Source organism: Amia ocellicauda, chromosome 3 (genome assembly GCF_036373705.1).
Source record: "Amia ocellicauda isolate fAmiCal2 chromosome 3, fAmiCal2.hap1, whole genome shotgun sequence".
Classification (NCBI taxonomy): Eukaryota; Metazoa; Chordata; class Actinopteri; order Amiiformes; family Amiidae; genus Amia; species Amia ocellicauda.
Genome location: NC_089852.1, coordinates 34666413 through 34689013, shown reverse-complemented (window position 1 = coordinate 34689013; position 22601 = coordinate 34666413). Strand labels below are relative to the sequence as shown.

Sequence of the window (22601 nt, the reverse complement as noted above, 5' to 3'; positions counted from 1 at the left end):
TACATATACATATATATGTGTGTGTAAGAGTTTTTCCCCAAACTGCTGTTAGATGTTTTAGCAATACTTCTAAACACACATGAACTCATATTTTAGTTCCACACTAGAGTACTTAAAAAAATCATTACATGCTTGAAAAAAAAAAAGAAGAAACTAGCATATATGTAGTGGTTTTAAAACAAGACCTTAAAGTAATTAGAAGAAATACAATTTGCGTTTTCTTTTTCATCTCAAATTATAATACTTAATTAACTGATTAAACCCAATTCAGGTTCAACATTATTTAACAGAATGAAAAAAAATGTTTTTCCTGAAGAATGGATGCAACTAATTTAAACTAAAAAGTATTTTATGTAATTCGCAATAACACTTTTGAGTTATTGGTTAAGGACATCTTGAAAATAGACTCATATTCTATCCCAGTCATTGCAGTGTCAATGCCCTCTGTGTTCTTGATTATACACATAAACTTGTGAAGAATCGTGGCATTAGCAGCAGCTTCAGAGCCAATGGCAGCGTCTCAATGAGTCTCAAAGGGCGTTATTATCCATAGTAAGGCTTTAGCAGCAATGATAACATCTGAGCAAGACTTTCCTGTGGATCACTTAAAAGAGTATCATAAACCCATCAGTCTTATCATAGGATGCAGCAATTCTACAAAAATGAAACACTCTTATGCTCTTATTGAACACAGAATTCCCAATAACATATTGCAAAGTCAAAAGGCAAGGTACCTACCAAAGGCATGTAGCATAACTAATACTGCCAGAGAAATTGCATTTCCAGACACATGCAGAGATATTGGACGGGAAGGGACACTGAACATTAAGATGTTCACAACATCAAATGTCCATTAGCTAAACCTTTTTATAGACCTATTTCATGTAATATTTACAAACCTGACATGCTGGTGTTGAGGCGCTAACATGGCATGTCTTTTCACATTTTACATTCCCTTTGTAAAATGATCTCCAACAGATGTCGAGTAGGTAGGCATGTAAGACAAAAGAGTGTACAAAGAGGCAGGGCTCTGAGGCGATGTTTAGAAAGCAGTCTTGTTTCTTTTTGTCTAACATTGAATACATATCCTTATGCAATTTAGATTGGATCATTAAAAAGTATGTTTTGCTAGATTTGGAAGTTCCCTGTTGGACATTTTATTTTCCAAGGCAGAAATGAGAGGAGGAAAAGTATGTAATTACTGTGCTCCAAGTGGCGATTTCTCGGTACTCTCTCCTCCGTTCACACTGCACCTCAAACCTCAAATCGTTCAAATTAAAGACAGGCTTAGAACACCCGCATTAAAGAGTATGTTTAGAAAGTGATAAAACACAGGGTGGTAACCTCCCAAAAGCCATTTTCTATAAGAGGAAGTTTGGTGCGGGAGAGTCTCTAAGTAATACCAGCTGCAAGGAATGGGTGTGTCGACCTTCCCCTGAAACAAACAAACCGTTTTTAACTTCCTGTGAACTTCTGCCTTCCTGCAGTGTGGAGTTCACAGCCAGTGTTGGCCAAAGAATGGCCTACTGTGTGAAGGCACAGCAGTGAACCAACACCGAATCTCTACTAGACATGATCGCTGTCAATTGTCAGCTTGCGCTGTAAAATAGCAATATAGTCTATGGATGAAGCATGTCTTTGTTGTTGGATTGTTTGGTTTTCCTTTCCAATCTCAGATAGCTACCAAACTGAATTACATGCATCTTTCAAATATGTAATTTGTAACTGTGGAGTAGTGGTTTCTCTGGACTCATGACCTAGAAGGTTGTGGCTTCAAATCCCAGGTGAGGCAGTACTGTTGTACCCTTGAGCAAGGTACTTCACTTAGATTGCTCCAGTTAAAAATGCCCTGCTGTACAAATGTAAGTCACCCTGGATAAGAGCGTCTGCTAAATGACAAGTAATGTAACTTGCATAGTAATGTTTGGAAAGCTAAATATCCTTCAGATGCTTTTAAAAATGATGAAAGGGCAATGAGAATATTAATATACTACTAATAGTATTAATTAATTAATAATTATATTTTGTAAATGTAAGCATAAGCATGACATACACAGTCAGAGCCAGGTAACAAGAAGCTGGCACACCAAACACGGTGAAGATAAAGACCCCCTTTTACCAGGGGTCTGGAAATCAGCTTAGAGAAGTAGACAAAATGTAGTCCTTGGACGCTAGCCATATGTAAACAGGATCAGTGAATGATGGTTTTGGGATGGAAAAGAGCAGCAGCTGGAAGGAGCCAGGCCTTTGCGTGGCCCACTGCTCCCCGTGCGTGCCTTGGATTGCATGTGAGTGTGTCAGACAGTGATCCTGACCCACATTGTAGCTGCACCTGCAATGCTGTCAGGGTGAGCTGTATCTGTCCACCTTCGGATGCTATAGCTCTGCTGTTTGCATTGTGGGAAGAAGGGTTTGGCAGTGCACACTTTGAAACACACCTGCTAGCTGCCTACATCATTCCTGCACGAGTACAAGAATTACAGTAGTGTGTCAAGTTGATTAAGAAAACTGAAACTCCACTTTTGTGGGATACACACACACACACACACACTATTGATGTCTAAAAGTGTCCAGAAATTGTTCAAAACTGCAGCTCTCCTTATTAGAAGTGTTCCGCACAAATTGACCTTTTCCCCATTAATCCCTTGGAGTGAAGCTGAGGGACCCGGATGTCAGGGAGTCCCAGTGCAGTCTTCCTCTTCAGCAAGTTAACCGCCCTCCAAATTTCCCAAGGAACTGCATGCAGAATGAGTGGTCAGAGAGGACTGAGAAATTATGAAATCTCCCTGAGATGCTGGCAACAACAGCACCATGGGAATCCTGGTTGAGTTGTTATCTTTGAAAGGGGCCTTATGGAAATCATGTAAATGTGATTGGATGTGAAAGCCACAGTGCACAAATGTACTGTTGCCCTGAGGCTTTGGATGTTTCTGAGAGTGTTTTTTACAGTTAAGCCTTAAGGCAAAGCCAGCTGTAGGGAAACAATTAATTGAACTAAAATCCTTGCAGACTCTTAAGTGGTTAGGCACTGCTCGATGCTGATAAAAATAGCCAAGGTCAATCATAATACAATGAAAACTAAATATCTGAATATTGATTTCACTGACTTGAAATAAAACATTTAAATAATCTGTTTAAAATGGTATCTTGGTATGTTTTCAGCAGAAACCAATCAACCAATACAAAAATATATAAACTCTGAAAACTGGTTTAGTCTTGAAAGGATTGAAATGACAGCTTTTTGGAAATTCAAATTATGCTTAATTTGGTATTATTTTCATCACTCTTGGATCAGTAGAATTTACTTCAAGAATTATGAACCAACCACAATGTATAAACCAATCTTAATACAATGGATCGGTTATTTTTAAAATCGGGTGAAACAAATCAAGTGCTGGTTTCCTTTAGTATCACAGAGAAGTAACTGTAATACAGGTGCAGATGGAATAAGGAACTAAGAAAGATATCTGTTGAGATAAAGAGATTCTTTGTTAATCTGGACAGGAAAACAACACCCATTTCAGACATTAGGCAGCTCTTTCCTTTACTGAAGTGAGCATTCCTCTCTTTTTCTACAACTGAGAACCGAAAGAGTTATCAAAAGGGACTGAAAATCATGTGAGCTCATGCTGCTATCCTCACCCCTGAATGAAAGATCATTTTATGAATGTTTTACTGTGATTGTGTGAAGGAGGATACTGACACAAGCTTAAAGCTACACTTAATGTCAGCATAAAGCGAGGCCGCAAACAAGACCGAAAACAGAGGCCTTTGATAGTCCCACGCTGTTTTTCTTGTCGGTGCATCTGGACTGTGTGAGAACTTTTATACTCCAGCGTCTTTGCTTTGGGAGAAAAGCTGAGAGGTCAGTAGATGCAGGAGGGGGTTAAGTCCATAATGGGCCTCCAAGGGCTGGAGCTTCTCAGAGAACGGAGGCACACTGAAGCACAGTTCGCCAACCATGTGTCAGCTGGTTTAGCATAAAAAAAGAAACGCAGAAGAAAATAAAAACAACAGATGAAGACTTCCTTTAAGGCAGGAAGGAAGCCACATAGAAATAGGTTTGGGGAAGATTTTTTTTAATTTTTTTGTTATATTCATCGTCTGCAATACCAGATGAGGCAGAAACTCAGAAGTCAACATGTGAAAGCTACAAAGGGACTATTCATGTGACCAGGAAGCTAACCACACTTGTATAATATTAATCTGGAGCTTCAATGTGGGCACAATGTTTTTCAAGAGCTGTTAAAACCAATAAATAAAAAAGAAAACATCAAAGAAGCTCCAGTCACAAAGCTCAGATTCATGAGTGGATAAAATTATTGAAGATCACCGTTTTACCACCCTTTTTAATTTGGATATCTCTTATCTCTAAAGTTAGTTAGCTCTACTGCTCTTGAACGCCATACAAGAGTATTTATAGGGATCATGAAGTGATTGTGTTTGTATGTTTACCGATGTTTTGTGTCTGTACATTTATTTATTTTTTTACTTTTTAATTAATGCTTCCTTACATTAATATTTACAGAGAATCTAAAACATCTGTACATTTCTGTGAACATGTATGGCCTTTAAGGGCTTTATACACAAATACAGTCTTCAGCTGCACATCAACACTTAACAAGTAGGCAGGTATGTTACACTGACATTAAACACAGTATAATGATGTTGGAGACTTGGTGAAAACTGTAAACAACATCCTAAAATAGTGGATGTGTGAAAGCTAGAGTATGACCATGGGTTTGACGAATAAAGACCCTTTGGCCAAAGCCTCTGGAAACAGTATCCCAGATCAAACCAGTCTACAGGACTGTATCTGAAGTTCACAGGGCATGGGATGAAGGGGTTAATGATGACTCTGCTTCCTCCTCAGTCTCCCAGCCGGTCTACTGGCCTACGCACAGCTGCAGCCTCACTGATTACCCTCAAAAGACGATTTCCTCATTCCTCAACATGATCTGCACACACAGTCAGTGCAATGCAATCCACACAGGACTACAATCATTACCACAGAGACTGCACATTCTAGCTGAGAACCGGATAAACACTTAGCTTTATATATTAAACAAATAATAATTATAATCCCCTCCCCATGATGTGCAGAGTTGAGAAATAAGACCCAATTTAATACATTAATAGGAATACACTAATTGCGTGGAGTATTGCAGGCAGGGCTCAAGTGTAAAGCACCTCATCCTGGAAGACAAAACCAGATAACTTGCAACCCAGACAGCTGCGGCAGAATGCCCTTTTCGAAGCACTGCCCCCTCACAAGACCGTTTAAATGGGAGATGGGCATCATCAAAGTTATTTCCGTGAGTCTTCGTAATTGAGTTAATTAGATCTGTCCTCAACTGAGAGCCACACAAAGCACAGAGTAATGGAATCTTCCTGTTCTTGTTGCACTGGAGTGATTCTTCAACTGAACCCTCGCCGACCGCATGACATCTGTGAGGCGCGTTGGGGGGGAGGAGGAGGGCTGTTGGGGTTGAGGACTGTAATATCTTGTGATGTTTTTGTTGGTCAGCAATTCAGAATGTTTCACACAGTTTTCACCTTTTGGATTGCAGAAGCATTACTGAAGAAGCAGTCAGACTAGATTTGTCGGTGCACAGTTAATGATTGTTACACAGAATAAAGAGTTGTTGTTTTCTTTTGTTTTATTTATTTATAGTTTTCTCAGCCAATACCTCCTTACTTACTTGAATGTATACCTAATTTTTTTTACCAGGTTGGTACTGTATGCTTGCATTCAAGTGTATATGTTTGAGTACATTCACAAAACCAAGCAGTAAAATCACAATCAAATCAACCCAACTGGCTACTGAGATCTTATTTCAGAAGAGCTTATCTGCAAAGTGTTCTGGAGAATTTCCTATCTGGATAAGTTCATCGAGTAAAGAACAAATCTCAAAGGAAGACACGAGAGTGGAAGAAACAGTGTGTAAATGTTTTCCAGTTACGACAGGAAGCACTGATTTTGTTACCTTGCAGAATTTCCTGCAGAATTTAATTCCATAGTTTCTGAACTGGCATCAGACGGATTAAACCTCTCAGGGTCAGAGAGAGATTTCAAACTGTTAGCAAGGCACTTAAACGTTCAATAAATATACAATAGTGTAAATAAATACCAATAGTCAACTGTTCTGTTCTGTAACCTCTGTTTAATACATGTTTTAGTGGTGGAAACACGAATATCAGAGGCAGCCCATTGTAGATTTAGTTTATTTAGAAAAAAATCATGATGTTCTTCGCTATTTAATTTGTATTATTTTTTCCCCCCAGTTCCCCACGTTCTCAAGAGCTGTGCAGAGTTCATTGAAGAGCATGGCATTGTGGATGGGATATACAGGCTCTCAGGGATCACGTCCAACATCCAAAGACTCAGGTAACAAACCCCTGAATGAAATAAACATAGTTGGGGTTGTGAGAGTACAATTAACAATGCAAAGTATTGATATTAACAAATGAACACTGCCACATATCTCTTATGTTTCTGTACAGTAAATAAGTCAGACAGAATTAAGTTTTAAGGATCTTGCTTTAAAAAAAGGATTTGGAAGTGTTTTTGGTAGCAGACCTCGATTTGTGGTATTTTCATCCGGGGCTTGGATCAGCCCGGTGCAGAGAAGTATATCAAAGTACTTCATCCTCTCAGTCATATGTCCGCAGAGTCCAGCCACACAGCTCCCACTGAAGTGGGTTCCCTTGCACGGTGCGATTAGGGATAATCCCCTTTGCAGAACCGTTCAAATAAACAAAATGGGCTCACTGTTCCTTTCCAGGGGCTCTCGGTGCAATCTTGGCTTTTGTGAGCTTCTCTGAGAGGAAATATCTGAGGCGAATGTGAGGTGGGTTTCATTACCTCAGACTGAAAGATTACGTCGCAGACCTTTTATGCCATATTGATTTTCAAGAATCGTACAGTAATCAGGTTAGAGCAGAGGACCACCAGTCAAGCACCGCTGTGATGAACACACAGTTCAGTAGAGACACAGTGCGGCACAAAGCCTCCTGCACAATAAATCAGCATGCGTTTATCCTGGCCCTAGATACTTAAAGTATTAGTACCCGGCATGACTGGATTTTGGACGATAACCGAGTACAGTGAAACAGAGTTAAAGGGTCTGAAGTAAATGGGTCAGCCACCCGACATAAGGTGCAGACTGAACCTTGAGCAAATGCCATGGTGATCTGGCTTAGGTGGCGATGAAAAGATTTTAAAACATTGTCTAGCTTCTAGCATTGCCATCGGTTGCTTCTAAAACTAGGACACTGTGGGTCCTTTCTTCCTTAAGATTTCCTTCAGCAATCCTAATCTTGCGTCTCATAACAAGCGCAGTGCAAGGGTGTCATGCTGCATTTACATGAATGGAAACTTACTTTCCAGTAGATTTTGTACAGGGCTTTTCGTAGTAGCGTGAAGACTCTCCAATACATACCCCGCATTCATTGTAGATTGCTGTGATGTAATAGTGGCAGCAGTTGTGCCCAGATATGATTGCAAAAGACATTACAAACCCCTGTCCCGGAGTCGTACGAAGGCCAGGTGGTCCAGAGGGCTCAGCTAAAGGGATTGCTACCAGGAGGTTCACTCCCTAGCTCTCCCCCCGTCTGTCTTATTTTGTCACTCTTGAACCACACATTTAACCTCCTTGTGATCTATGAAACCAAAGTCTGTTTGCAAATGATGATGCAGATGCTATTGATGCCCAACTCAAGTCCTAACTTAAGTCGCTTTGGATAAAAGATGTTTGCCAGGGTATGATTATTGCGAACTCGGTTTCTACCTCCAGGGCTGGCCTTGCTGCTAATCATTGACATGTGTGCTTCCAGGCAGGAGTTTGGCACAGACCCATGCCCAGACCTGACGAGGGAGGTGTATCTGCAGGATATTCACTGCGTGGGGTCCCTCTGCAAGCTCTACTTCAGAGAGCTGCCAAACCCGCTGCTCACCTACGACCTTTACAAGAAATTCACGGTAAGATACCCAGTCGGTCTCACTGGCGGGAGGCCAAGTGCAGCCAAGTGCAGCCAAATGCTGGACCTCAAAGCAGTGACAAATGAGGTCTCAGTCTCCGGAGACAGTCGGAGCTCCTGCAGAAGATTAAAAAGAGTAGACTTCTGTTCCCCACCGTCTGCAGGGGACACTTACCCATCTGACAGCTGATGGATGAAATGGTCACGGTTACCTTCAGCAGTATCAGAGGCTCGGGTTGTTGAATACTGTGTTTGATTACCCAGAGGATGGTGCAGTTAGCATGGCAGGGGGGGCACAGTTTGGGGACCTCAGAGAATCCAACCTGCCAGTTGAGAATTAAAAATGGTGTCAGTTCATAGTAATTCCAGGCCAATACTCTCGAGACTGGTACAAGGGTTAAAGAAAATGACCCGATGGGCTTACACCTCTGAAGACAGTAACAGGGCAGTAATAATAAAAATGATGTATGCTCTTCAAAGGAGAGGAAAGGTAATAGATTTGAGATTCAACGTACTCTTCAATTTTTCATTGCAGAAAATAATGACACTGCAGTGATCCCCTTGGTAACACAATGGCATTACAATGGTGCAAAGAAAAACTTTTAAAAAGTGTCATGAGGTGAAGAAATTCCTCAGCTTTTGTTTATAAGAGGATATGAAAGACAATAAATAGGCAGGGAAAGGCAAAGGGAATGGCTCCATGGAGAGCCCAGTATTTTCACAATAAAACAAAGACAAACATAGACAAAATAACAACAGCAATAATTCTATTACTATTGGTACAACAAATATTACTATTTATCATAAATCTTAATGATGCATGCTTGAGTTTCTATTCGGCGTCAGGTTGAAACTAGTTCTTAATAACTCCCATGGCATTAAGAGATAGTGATTTCCTTAAAAAGAAACCATGGCATTAAGATGCAGTGATTTTCTTTATGAGAAACCATGGCATTTGCATTTTGTTGGAGCTGTACGACTCAGTATTACTCAGTTTCGCCGCCACTTCCCACGTTTCCGCACATTTCCATGGAAAGAACAGGACTAATGTGAAACACATGTGAGTGGTGAGAGTGGGTAAAGGAAAACATGAATTACTTTAATTCAAGTCCTAATTTCATAATAAAGCAAATTTCATTTCAAGCTCAGTCTTTTGAAAATAAATTCAAAATAATTTTCCCAGAGTGGGGGGGTTGTGAGGAGGTCATGTTGCAGACATGTCTTTGAGGAAATTATGTTTGCTTTTGAGTAACCTTTTATTTTAATGAATCTGAGGAAATGGAGATTTCTTTGAAAATCTGGAGTGTTATGCACTGTAGCCACTTATCATACAGACAGGCACTACTCCTGTTCCCAAAAGACACATCATGCAGAAACCGCTCTGTAAGAAGCACCAAATCCAACATAAGGATAGCAAGGACCCGGTAACAACTCAGACAACATGAAAGCATCACACAGGAATAAAGCCTTTTGCTTCCCCTGTGATGTTAGTGCTCCCTATGAATGCTGAACTCCTTATCATTATAGAAGGGAAGAGATCAGCTCATTAGTGAGGCATTGTGGGGCTGAGGAAGTTTGGGGTAAGAGGCGGTTGTGTTGGATGACGAAGATCAGTGCGGTTTGGGATCCGCCAAAGCACAGAAACTTTATTAAACCACTAATCTCTGGGAAGCTGATTTACAGTGGTATCGGCACAAACAGTTTTACAGCTAATTAAAATCATGAAAAGACAGTGATGCTGGGTGGCAGCTGACAGAGCCAGAGGAGTTTAGAACAGAAAACAACAAAAACAGAAAACACTTTGTCTGGAATGCAAACCACAGAACCAAACTTGTCAGAAGAAAGCAAGAGAAAGAGAAAATAAAAGAAGAAGAAATACATTCACAGTCTGCAGACTCAGATGCTCAAATACAGGGTGGTAAGGAAAGCATCAGATGCAGATGTTTAATAGTGTGTCCTTCTTCTGATGAGTGAACAGCAAGCCCATCAACGGTCTGTTTCTGCATTCAGGGATGCTTGTATTACATTGTGTCCCAGTGATGCTCAGTCACATAGCCAGCTTTGAATTTCTGCAGTTAATAGCCTGCCAGGCCTGGGCTGTGTGACTCAATCACTCCACAGTAACAGGGCAGCACCGTAAAGTGCTGGTTTAGCATCTTCTGACTATTTTAATAAGCACTGTTCGCCCTGAGTGGCAGTCCAGTCACCCTGAACCACATTTCAAGTAAACATTTCCTCGCTGGAAAAGAGAAATACAGGGGGTTTCTAGAACTGGGAAAAAAGTCATCAGCTGAGTCTTTTTCCATTTCTGTCCCCAACAGATGATCTTGTGGCAACAAAACAGACAACAAACTTCCAAACACTGTTATTTCAAAACTCTTGAGTCATTGTATTCTTAAAAACAGATGAGGCAAGGTGTTTCAGGAAACATTACTATCACATGAATATCTCAGTCACAATTTGCACAGGAGACTGATGTGTTGTTTTGCTGGACTTTTTAAATATTAAATCAGCCTTTTCTGTGCGTGTATAGTAATGACGTCTGTTTTACATATTTAACTTATTTCTTGTGTATCTATTACATGCCATGTTTTACATGCACAATGCATCACTACAATGAAAGTATGTTTCTTCTGAAGAAAATAAAATAAAATAAAACCATAACCTTTTTTATACATAGAAAAGAACATTTAATGAATTCACCTCAGAATGGCTGTCCACCTTTCAAAATCTATTAGTGTGGCTAGTTACCCTTTAGAAGTCAAATGTCTGTTATTCAGCACAAAACCAAAGTGGTGGGGAGACTACAGTTAGTAATATACACATAAACCTGTAGTTAGCCATTTCAGGCTGGTCTTGGGCTGCTTTCTCTGAACCGCTGCACAATACTGCGAGGACTTCTAGTGGCGGACCTGGGAAATTCCTCTTTAGCACACACATCATGCTGAAGCAGGTGTATTTATAGTTTTGTTTTGCAGTGGGCATTAGTCTTGACAACGCATGTATTTAAATCCATGTATAGTAGGCCGTATTAAAGGATGATCCAACACCCACTACTCCCATGGGCTTATCTGATAACAGGCTAAAATCCTATTCAAGATTGCAATTATAAACAGACAAAAATGAATACATGTAAATAAATACATTAATAGTATTGTGGTTATGGATGTGTGTGGGACAAAACTGTGTGCTGATTGAAACTCACGTTGTCTCTGGGAACATTGTTTTCTCCCCAGGATGCAGTGTCGGCCAAGAATGAGCATGAACAGTTGCAGCGAATTCAGGATGTCATCAAGGAGCTTCCTGCTTCTCACTACAGGTGAGCATTGCACACCATGTCCTGGCTATCAATGTGCACTACACCCCTGCACATATGCACCCTATTGGCCATGACCTGAGGCTTTTATACTTTATACTTATATACTCATCGAGCACTGATAACAGACATGACAGTAGAAAAGTGCTGGCAACTAATAGTTTTAACTCAGATGTATTACTCTGAAGGATATTAGCAATGGCACTCTGGATGGCTTCTTATAAGGTGCATGTGAAGTTCTGAAGTCATGATGTAACTTTGCATCTTGTGCTTCCAGAGCTGAACGCAGTCACTAGGTTTTTATTTTGCTTCCTAGTCCGCACACAGCAGTGATTGACAGCTTGAGTAAAAATGAGCTCCAGTCTGTCTCAAAGTCCATAAATTATGATGGTAGTGAGCGCTATCTAATTAGCATCCCTCCAAGGCGCTGCAGTACCGGAACAGTTTTGGTGTAGTAAATAATTTATTCTGTCCATCTGGAGGAGTGGATTAAGTGGATTTTTCACCCTGGAAATTTTCACTGCTGTTGCCTTGAAAGTAAAACGTAGAACCATTAGTTTGAGAGTTTAAATGACTGCGCTTTTCCCCAGCAGTTTGGCACTGCGCTTCCTTTAAACTTAACTTACATTTGCAAAGTTTTCTCCTCTCTCATACACTCACTTTCTAACAATGATGTTCAAATGAATGCAAGTATGGTGCATGTAATGATGGCTGCAATTATAATAGGATCACATTGTATATGCATTTTGAGTGCAGTTTAATTGCAGTCAGTCCACTGATATGAAAAACACATCAGTGTTCAAGTTTGAGATCAGGTATGTTAAAGAATTCAAAAGTGTGCAAAGCAAAATTAAAACTGCAGCTGAACTAAAATGGTTTTAATATTTTTTCATAGTATGACTGTATTTCTGCTGCATATGTACACTTTGGGAATGAGTTGTGTTTAGTGAAGTCTTAACTGCAGCAAAGTCTAACAAAGACTGACAAACATCACGCACAAGTCTCCATATTCATATGACACTAGATGTATGAAAAGATCTGTGCAGTGGAAACCTTTAAAGAAATTGTAATTGTCAGTGACTTGATATTATCTGGCGGTGCCTCTGCAGAGACTCAATGCTGTGTTTCTCCCTTTAGGACCCTGGAATATCTCACCAAGCACCTCAGACATCTGGCCTCTTACAGCACCGAGACCAACATGCATGCAAGGAACCTGGCCTTGGTGTGGGCTCCCAACTTGCTCCGGTGAGAAGGAATGCCCACACGCCTCGCACACGAACAGGACATGTTCCAGAACCTTTCAAGGAAAAACTTTTTTATCCCCTAGGTCACACATGCCACTTTGTCAGTGCAGGAAAGAGCATCCAAACAGAGTTACTAGCTTCTCAGGAATATATTTGTGTATTTGTATTGCTGTTATATTTTGTAAGTCGCCCTGCTAATAAATAAATAATAATAATAATAATTTAAAAAAAACAACAACCATCCCAATGATGTGCTGTAGGTTGAGGCCATTTTCCTTCTCTGCCTCCTTCCCGAGATACTTAGGATTTAGTTTACAGACGGGACCCCTTACCTCTCATAGCATTACAGAAGCCGTCTCCCCACAGGTCCAAGGAGATCGAGGTGTCCAAGTGCAATGGGGACGCGGCCTTCATGGAAGTGCGGGTCCAGCAGACGGTGGTGGAGTTCATCTTGAACCACATGGAGCAGATCTTCAGCATCAGTGGCTGCACCAGCAGCAGCAGTCCTCCTAAAGTAGAGAATGATGGTACATTTGCGCAGGGCCCACTCCATGCCAGCACGCATTGCCTAAGAGAGAGACTTTATTTTGGATACTTTTTTATACTACAACTACATCTGCTGCTTTTACAACTACTATGTAATTAATAATAATGATGATCTTTAAATAAATATAGAGTCTCCCATGACTCTCCTGAATTGCAGAGCAATGTGCACTGGTTTAATGTATCCCAGTAACTGAATGTGCCTCCCATCCTACTACCACTAATATGAACACTTTAGCAAAGCACCCTGACACCGTGATGTCCAGCTGGGCTCCCTGCTGACTGTGCTGCACTGTCCTTGCTTGCAGAGCGCAGCCTGGAGGGTGGGTGCCCAGCTCTCCTGGTCAGCAGCCAGTGTGCGCCCATGAAGCTAGTGAGCCTGGAGGAGGCGCAGGCACGCTCGCTCAGCCCCAACCACCCGGCACGCCGAGAGCGACAGAGAGAGAACAGCCTGCCAGATGCCAGCACTACCACCCTGTACCACACCGTTATCGACCTCCCCGACAGCAAGTACGAGCCTGGCCGACACACTCCAGCTGCTCCATCACCAAACTAGTCGAACTGAAATGCCTAAATTTCCTTTCTCTCTCTCTCTCTCTCTCTCTCTCTCTCTCTCTCTCTCTCTCTTTTCTTTCTTTCCTTCTTTAATTTTGCTTTCTTTAATTTATTTCAAAATTCTGAGTTTCCATTCATGTTTCGAAAGGTAAATGCACATTCATTAGGTGACAAAGCTAATAGAGAAGTGATCAACCCTTGACCAGAAGGTTACCTGTTTCTCATGCAAACTATGTCATGTTACGCTTTGTTTCAGAAGAAAGTTCTCAGGAAAATCCAAGAAGTGGAAGTCCATATTTAACCTGGGGAGGACCATGACTGAGACAAAGGGTAAACTGAGCCGGAATGGCAGCGTGTTTGTGAGAGGCCAGAAACTCTCGGGTGAGTGGAAGTTATGGTCTTTTATTTTGGCAGCATGACTTTTGGGGGAGAGCGTGTTATTAGATACTCATATTTTAATCTCATCAACAGAAAAAGCCACAATCCGGCCTGCCAAAAGCATGGATTCACTGTGTTCTCTGCCCACAGAAGGTAAGAAAGAATCTCAATTTTTTTAGCTTTGGGCACTAAAGCACAATATAGAGAAAACCAGTGAGTACTGAACACTGATTTTGACTTGCTATGCGAGTTTACAAAAAAAAAAAATATATATATATATATATATATATATATATATATATATATCTGCAAAAAAATATCATATAAACACCCCTGCAGCGTGGGTTTCTTATTTGATAATGTTGTCTCTTCATTCTCTCCAGACGACGACAAGGACAGCGAGTTCAAGCGGCCTGCTGGGACTGGCGGATTCATCATGCCAGCATTCAAGTCGCGCACCCTGGGCTCCGGCAGCACCTTCGACCTGAGCAAGAGGGATCATGAGTGGGACTATGAGCTGGAGCGGTCATCTGGTGCCATGGGAGGAGGATCGCCGGGAAGTCATGGTCAGAGCGAGGCTAGAGTGGGATCGAGGAGCTCGACGCCACAGCAGAAACAGCTGCCGGAGCAGCTGAAGGTGTTCAAAGGTGACGACCTGGGCCGCTGTGAGCCCACCTCCCCCAAGACTAGGAGGATGTTCTACTCCACAAGTGCCAGTGATGGCAGCACCAAGCCCACCTTCCCTGGCAGCCTCTTCCCACTGGAATCCTCACCGCGACACCAGCGCAAGGCTCTCAACATCTCTGAGCCCTTCGCAGTGTCCGTGCCTCTGCGTGTGTCGGCTGTCATCAGCTCCAACAGTACCCCCTGCAGAGCACCAGGCAAGGACAAGCAGGACAAGCAGAGTCTGCCCTCTGTCAGCGAGGTGGCCTTACTCAGGTCCGGTAACGAGGGCACGCTGTCAGAGCAGGGCCGCAGTGGGAGCAGCAGCAGCGGCTGCAGCAGCGCCAGCAGCAACAGCTCAGTTTCCCTAAAGAAGGACGAGAAGTCAGTGATGGTCACAAACAGTGGGGAAGAGGTCAACACCAGTATGGATGTAGCAGAAGGTGAACATTTGTTTCTAAACCTTTCTCTTTACTCTGCCCTGCTGTGGCCTTATTTTAAAAACAAACAGTCAAACTGCAACAACAACTCCATTATCTGCACAACCCCTTTTTTATTTGATTGTGCTGTTCTTTATTGATTACTTCTGCTAACGCTGTATTCCAAATGTGTCACTTTGGAAGTGCTTTTTAAAAATGTTTTCCCTCCCCCTTTAATTCAAGGACATAATCCAGAGCCGAGGGAAGGCCGCACACGAGAAGATATAGAGAAATCACCCCCCGTCAGAGTTCAGCAGCCTCCTTCTCTACCCACACTGCACCCTGTCTCACCCGTCCTAAGCACAGACTCAGCCGTTAGAGGGGAACCTCTGCCCATGGCAAAACCTAGTGGTCTGCTGGTGACGGATCTGGTCAAACCCGAGACCCAACTGGACAACCTAATGAAGCAAAATCAGAAGCTCAGCAGGTTGAGCGAACTGGTAGGCTTGAAGTATATTCATCTCCTCTTTTGTTTGTTACATTAAGATCATTAATCTTGCCTTTCTAGCACTCTTATGAGTTTTTTTTGTAATCTGATTATATTTGAATGAATTCTCAAATCTTTCAATGTTATTTGCCTACACTCTGAAACAAATACTACTACCTTTCCTGCCTTTTTATGTTAAATACTGCATTCACAATTGAACATACACTGCACTGTCCAAGCTACTATCAGTAGGCAACCAGGAGCGCTTAAAGGATTGTATATTTTAGTATAGTTATAATCTGTGTTCTTTTCATTTCAACAGGATGAGGAATCAACGACTAATGCTGCGATGGATGAGCTGTGGCCTGACATTCATCTCGAGCTAAAAATAGTTGAGCCTGATGTTGATATTATTGATGATAAATTTGAGTCAGTCCCACTCTTCACTCACAACACCAAGGATGAAGTACAGCAAAAGCCAGACCCACATGCGAAACGACGCAGCAGTTTCCCCACCTATCCTTTGTTAAGCTGTGGACAGGTTTCACTAGCAGAAAAAGCACTCAAGACAGACCCCCATAATGGCAGTGCCAGTTTTGGGGGCATTTCAGACAGAAGACTTTCATTTGATACCAGTTTCAATCCAAAGGCAGATGTCAGGAAACAAAAAGCGGGCACTGAATATAAAGTTTCCACAAAACCTATGGATGGCACAGGAAATGAACTACCTGTACAGCCCAAGGATACAGAGAAAATACTCTGTCCTTCTACTGAGTTGCCCCCAGCTGTAATATGTGGAGCCTCAGCTACAAGGAGGAGGGGTTCAGAGCCTGGTCCAGAAGGTATATCCAAGGTGGGAGAAATGAATGTTTTGATTAAGCCCTCAAGTCCAAAAGACATAGCAGGAAAATGTGAGAAACAGAAGGAGGCTCCTAGATTACCCCAAACTGGTGAGAGTAAGGACTTCTCTGTTGAACTCAGGAGGAGTATTTTTAGGCTTTCTAAGCAAATGGAAGAGCGTCCGCAATCCCTTGATCTTAATGAGAGGGATGAGGAGGACATGTGGGGGGACAATGCGGGGGCTTTAGAGTTGGTGGAGCCGTGGGAAGACTACAGCACAACCAAACAATGGGTAACCAGTCCCCTGCATTCTCCAAAAGGAATAGATTTCCTACAGATGCCCGAGGGAGTGCCTTCATGTGAAAACAGGGAAAATATCTTCTTCAACAAACCTCAAAACTCAGGGGCCTCTGCTCCTGGCAAAGAAGGTTTGAAGGAATTGTGCCTAACTGGTGTCAAAAAGGATTCGACTGATGACTCATCTCCAGGAAATATTGATCTGCAGGACTGTAAGCCAACTTCCATAATCAGTGTGCAAGCTGAGGAGCCCTTATTACCACCCATTGCTTCTCCACACCAGGTTGATGTCCAGAAACATAATGGAATGCAACCAGAAAAAAAACAGCTTGCAACTTCCAAGGACCATCTAACCTTTGAAAAGCCTGCAAAACCCGAATCAGAAAACAAAGAATCTTTAAAACAGGAAATCACCACAACTTCTCAGAGGCCTAACTTAAAGGAGATGCACAAATTGAAATCCCTAGATGGTTTAGAGTCTGACACACAGAAAGAAAACGTGGTTCTAAAACACAGGCCTTCCTCGCTCAACTTGGACTTGGCAAGTCCCTTTGGTAATACCTACGTGAAAGATGGATCAGATAATCCTTTTAAATGGAGCACTGACGTTTTCTCGGCCGAAACTGCATTGGCCAAGCGAGGTTCAGTGACTCCGTCCGAGACAAAGACCTCAGAAGAATCAGTTGGCAAGATCAAATACAGCACTTCATCTATAGAGCTCGACATGTTCCTGACCGACCGACAAGCTCCGGTGAGAAGGAACTCAGCTCCGGTGAGTGTCTCCTCCGTTAGGACCTCTTTCATGATCAAGACATGTCAAGCCAAGGCGGTCCCAGTGATACCCCCAAAGATCCAGTACACTCAGATACCTCAGCCTCTGCAGGTGAAGAACTCTGAGAGCCTGTCAGAGAAAGACCCAGAGAAACCGTCAAGCAACTCCAAAAAAGAACAAGATCCTCCCCAGTCTCCTCCCTTCACAAGGGATCCCAAGGATTCAGAGAAGGAGAACAACGAACCGTCCCCCAAAACCTCCAGGCAGGCTGGGAGTTATGCTTCCGTGGAGATGCCTCTGTCGAAGTCCACGACCCCAACAGATCCTCCTGTGCTGAGGAGGAAGCGCAGTTCCAATGGAGAGGCCTTCCTGGACTCCAGACTGGACAGATCTCCAGGCCTGCAGAAGCCCTCCTACCGTGCCAGGCCTACTCGGCCACAAAGCCTTATTCTGTTCAGCCCCCCCTTCCCTATCATGGATTACCCGTCGACGGGAGAGGGTGGCAAGTTACTCCTGTCCCCCATCAAGAGCCCCACAGACACAGCAGTCCTGGATAGCTTGTGCAAGGAACTGCCCGAGAACCTGAAGACTCCTGAGGGGGTGACCTTGAGGAGTAAAATGAGCATGCCCAAAAGTGGACAGAGACTAGAAACGTCAACGAGTTGCTTCTACCAGCCTCAGAGGAGGTCCATGATATTTGACAGCAGAAGCAGCAGGCAAATTGAATGAACTGCATCTTTAAGTTCAACAAAAAGAAATGCTAAGGAACACTTTTGTACTAGGCCAAAAACCTCTACATTTTCCTGCCTTTACTAAAGTATACTATAGTAATGTTTTTACTATGGTATTTGAAATGAAAAAAAAGAGGTGTCATCTTTTTAAGATGTTAACATTGTGTATGTAACGCAGTGCATCTGGCATTTAAATACTTTGTTTAATCTCTTTTGCTGTGGTTATATGTTTACCTGATGGTGTGCTACAACTGAAAAACTGAACATATATATATATATATATATATATATATATATCAAATTATATAAAAAAATATAAAATATTTTCTTCGGCATTTTCTTTCAGATTCCGGAATTTCAGCAATATATTCCTAAGGAATAATTCTAATAGGAAAACTGTGTGATCTCCTATCAAATAACCTCTATGATATCAGCCTTATGTTGGTAAAACTGGAAATATCAGCCTTGTTGGTCTCTGCAACTGGTGCTATGTGCAGTCAGGTTAAAATCATATGTTACTGTGTTAGACTTGACACTTGACAGTACTGTGAAATGAACTGGATATTTAGAAACAATCACAGTTTCAGCACAGTTAATGAACTTGTTTAGCTTATCTAAGCTAAATGAGAGTGCAGGGCACAAAACTAAATTTTAAGAAGCCAAAAGAAAGTTATCTGCAGGAGAACTACACAAGTCTTACACTGTACTGTAGCTGGGCTGACTGGACTTTACATGCACGGCAGAAGGTGATGCCATAGGCGGCCCATACAAGATTGATTACCTGCAAGGTAACAGTTGCACCATTGTTTAAATAAATATTTTCTAATTTTTAAAACTGGCAAAGAACATAAGACAGTAGAGATGTGGATATAAGAGGATATGTACTATAAGCTTTTTTCTTTATTTTGTTTAGTTTTTTGAACTTCACAGAATTGGTACCAATTTGGGCAAACATCTTCATATTCAGGCCTATAGGGTCTCGTAAGACAAATATACATATTTTAAATGTAAAGCCATATATATATATATATATATATATATATATATATATATATATATATATATATATTGTCCTGCTCTAAATTAATACAGAATAGCATTTCCGCTAGGTGTGTTATGGGATAAATATGATATAATTACAAGAAACAAAGATCATGAAGGTCAGAGAAATAATGAATTATTATGCAACTCAGATCATAACATTACTTGACAAGCATGAAGCTGGAAGACATTGCACATGTGTCAGACACTTAGGACTGTGCACAAGGAGGTCAGAGGAACTGACACATTGGGGCTAAACATTCCAGACCAGTCTTAAACACAGCAGAACTACTCAATGTTTGCCACATCAGACGTGATTGTTAATTTTACTTTTGCCTCTGTTTACTGTTATTTCCTGCTAGTGTTTGTATTATGTAATGATATATTTTTTGTTTTATATTCCCAATCTGGCAGCAATGCCCTTCTGTATTAATATGACTTTTCTGTATTTTATTATTATAATTATTATTATTTTGTATTTACATAGTTTTATGGATAGTGACATCTGCTGGGAAGGTGCACTAGCGTGGTCTGGAACTGAAGTGTTGTGAGAACTCAGCACCGACGGAGTTTCCACAGCGACCGCTTACAGAGTTTATCACACACAAAGCTTTCTGTCCCCTGCTTCCTCTTTTCAAACCAGATGTGCGCGACAAAGAAATGAGTTAGCTTAACATAATTTCCCCGAAAGCATCAATCATGTTCTTAAATGAACTCTATTTGCTTGTTTGACTACATTTTTGCTCTAAATCCATATGTAGGGGACTGGGCAACTGGACCTCTGTTTTAAGGAAGACAGTAGCTATTGGCTAAGTGGGATTGCAGTTAACAGGAAGTATATATATTTTCACTGGGCAGGTGTGGTGGTGGGATGAATAGTGATGGAAGATGGGAATTTGAGAAAAAGGTCGTAAGCCAAGGGTTCAGAAGTCAAAACAAGGTCACTCTGCACCCACAGGCTGTTGTAGAAATGGCAAACAATGAGGACATGCATAAGTAAAGGCCTGAATAGGAACAACTTTGAAGTAAACAGACCAAGAACAGTTAAATTCAAAGCCTTACAGGTTGATGTTTTACCTGGTGTGTGGATACTGCCCCCTGTTGGCCAATACTGCAAACCGTTGTTGGTATAAACAAGATAAAGCAGAGTGGGGTGATTTTAAGGATGGAGTTTCGAGTGTGTGTATGAGTTATGTGTGTATATATTGAGGAGATTGAAAGTGTGATGTAGATACAAGTAGATTATAATTGAAAGTTCATTTGCCCATGATAATTGGATACAGAATTAAGAAGTGAATAAAATATATAACATAAAAGTTTTCAGTTACTGTCCCAACAATTGTTTGTGTTGATATTATAGTCTAATGTTGTACTACTGCACAATAGATCAATTTGTAGTCAGCGAGCAATGGGTGTGTTTTACTGTAAGCCTGTTACAATGGGGTTTTGTAAAATCACAGAATAATAGCTATATATAGATTGCATAGCAAGGATGGTCAACGCAAAGCACTTTAAAGCTCAAGTATTTCCAGGAAGCTTAAACACTCACAATTACAATTCACAAGTTTCTTGGAAAGGTTACAGAACATGTATATAGGAAAGAATATCAGAATGGCAGGACTATGTGTAGAAGATTAAGGGAAAGCCAGGGAATGTATGTATCTTCAGATTCAGATTTAATTTGAACACGGAGATGGCAGGGGCCTGTCTGACACTCGGCGTGATGGCGTAAGATACTAGAAGTAGTTTCGAGACAGAAAGGGTCTAAAGCCAAAGGATCTCCATTGGCACAGAGGAACAAAGTGATTGTGTATTTCTTTTATTATAATTATATATTTTTTTACTGGTCTTTCAGGGTGGGGTTACATTATGCTGATTGGAAGCAATTTAGCACTTCAATTAAAGAACAGCTGCTTGAAATTATGCTGATTGTCCTGCGTAGGTGTTCTCAGTAGGTCATGCAAATTCTCCAATTATTTAATTCAAATCTGAGGTAGGCAATTTTAATTAAAAAAAAAAAAACTGTTACGAAGCTTATTTAAATTACAAGATCATTAAAAAAAAACATGTTTAAATGTGATTAATAACAACAACAAAAAGGACTGTGCGGAATGAAGGAGAAGTGAATGTTTTATGGGAAGTTGAAGTGTTTCCTCATTTCTTTTTCAGACGGGGGATGTAGTGAAGATTGAAGCAGACTTTAAATCTGACCCCCTTCCACAAAGTTCCCTATGAATAAGCGAATCATGCACTGCGACCCAGGCTGTTCAAAAGCGATCAGAATCTGACTGATAGTCTTGGGTTTGTCTGTTGAGATTTTGTTTCTTTGTTTAGGCTGTGCCAAGGCTAAAGGCTTTATGGAAATCTTGTGCAAAGCAGCGGAAATGTACTTACTGCTGTAAACGACCCTGAAACAGGCCCATCATGTGTAACAGGAATTTGTAATACTTTTTTTTTTTTTTTTTGCTTTGTTTTCTTTCAGCCAAATGTATCTTTGGCTATTTCAACAAAAAAACTGTATATTAATATTGGAATCTGAATAGGTTTTACTGCTGTGTAATCATGTCTTGTGTGTTTATGAAGGTTTCTCAATTGTAAAAACAAAATGTTAATATTGTAATCATTAACATTTTTTGGTGCCTCAAAGTGGAGTCTATTTGCAGTAACTGTATGCACCCGCTGTAAGCCTTTACAAAAAATTAAATAAAGGATTACTTTTTGCATTTTACTCTGTTTTAATACACAAATGTTTCAGGCTTGTAGAAGGGTCTAACAAAAGGCATTATAAAACAATACTTTTTTTTAAATAGCTTCTGAACATACACTGCACTGTTAGCATCAATTCAGTATATAAGGCTTCAGTATATAGACCTTCTGAAAAGTAAAATCTTAAACAAATACAAAATTCTGCTAATTATCATAACAAAACAAATCATTTATATCAGTAGTTCAATATGTATTTACACATTACAATAATAACCAGCATCATAGTTGAGCCTGAAATACCAGATACCAAGATTCGAAATATACTATCTCTACTGATTGTATTTTATTAGTTGAGATGAAGAGATTGACTAAATTACAAAAGATTAAAACATTCTACTCATATGTCACACAGTGCCACCCTTGGGATAATTTTGCCCTCTTTTGTGTCGGTGACCAATGCGAAGGGTCATCGCTGACCTTTTTTCCCTTTTTTAAAAAAATAGGTGGACTGAGTAATGAAATTAAGAGGAAAGGCAGCCATTATCCTAATTCTTTCATGAGGAGAAAGACTGCTTCATCTCATGGAAAATTTAATTCGGGGTGGCAGCCTTCAGCAGAGTCCTTTTGTT

At 41.0% G+C, this 22601-nt stretch overlaps 1 protein-coding gene across 2 annotated transcripts in view; it reads left to right on the top strand.

Annotated features, from left to right (window-relative positions):
* The window catches only part of arhgap31 (Rho GTPase activating protein 31), a 33679-nt gene extending 11685 nt beyond the window's left edge, over positions 1–21994 (top strand). The window contains exons 2-12 of one of the 2 annotated variants that reach the window (XM_066699138.1): positions 6286–6388; positions 7837–7981; positions 11217–11299; positions 12434–12541; positions 12907–13067; positions 13392–13593; positions 13898–14019; positions 14110–14169; positions 14400–15122; positions 15342–15598; positions 15908–21994. In XM_066699138.1, the coding sequence (XP_066555235.1) occupies positions 6286–6388; positions 7837–7981; positions 11217–11299; positions 12434–12541; positions 12907–13067; positions 13392–13593; positions 13898–14019; positions 14110–14169; positions 14400–15122; positions 15342–15598; positions 15908–18223 (4280 nt within the window). In that variant the 3' untranslated portion in view covers positions 18224–21994. Of the gene's footprint in view, positions 1–6285; positions 6389–7836; positions 7982–11216; positions 11300–12433; positions 12542–12906; positions 13068–13391; positions 13594–13894; positions 14020–14109; positions 14170–14399; positions 15123–15341; positions 15599–15907 lie in introns of both variants that reach the window. The other variant, XM_066699137.1, reaches the window with a different exon arrangement.
* The last annotated feature ends 607 nt before the right edge of the window (positions 21995–22601 follow it).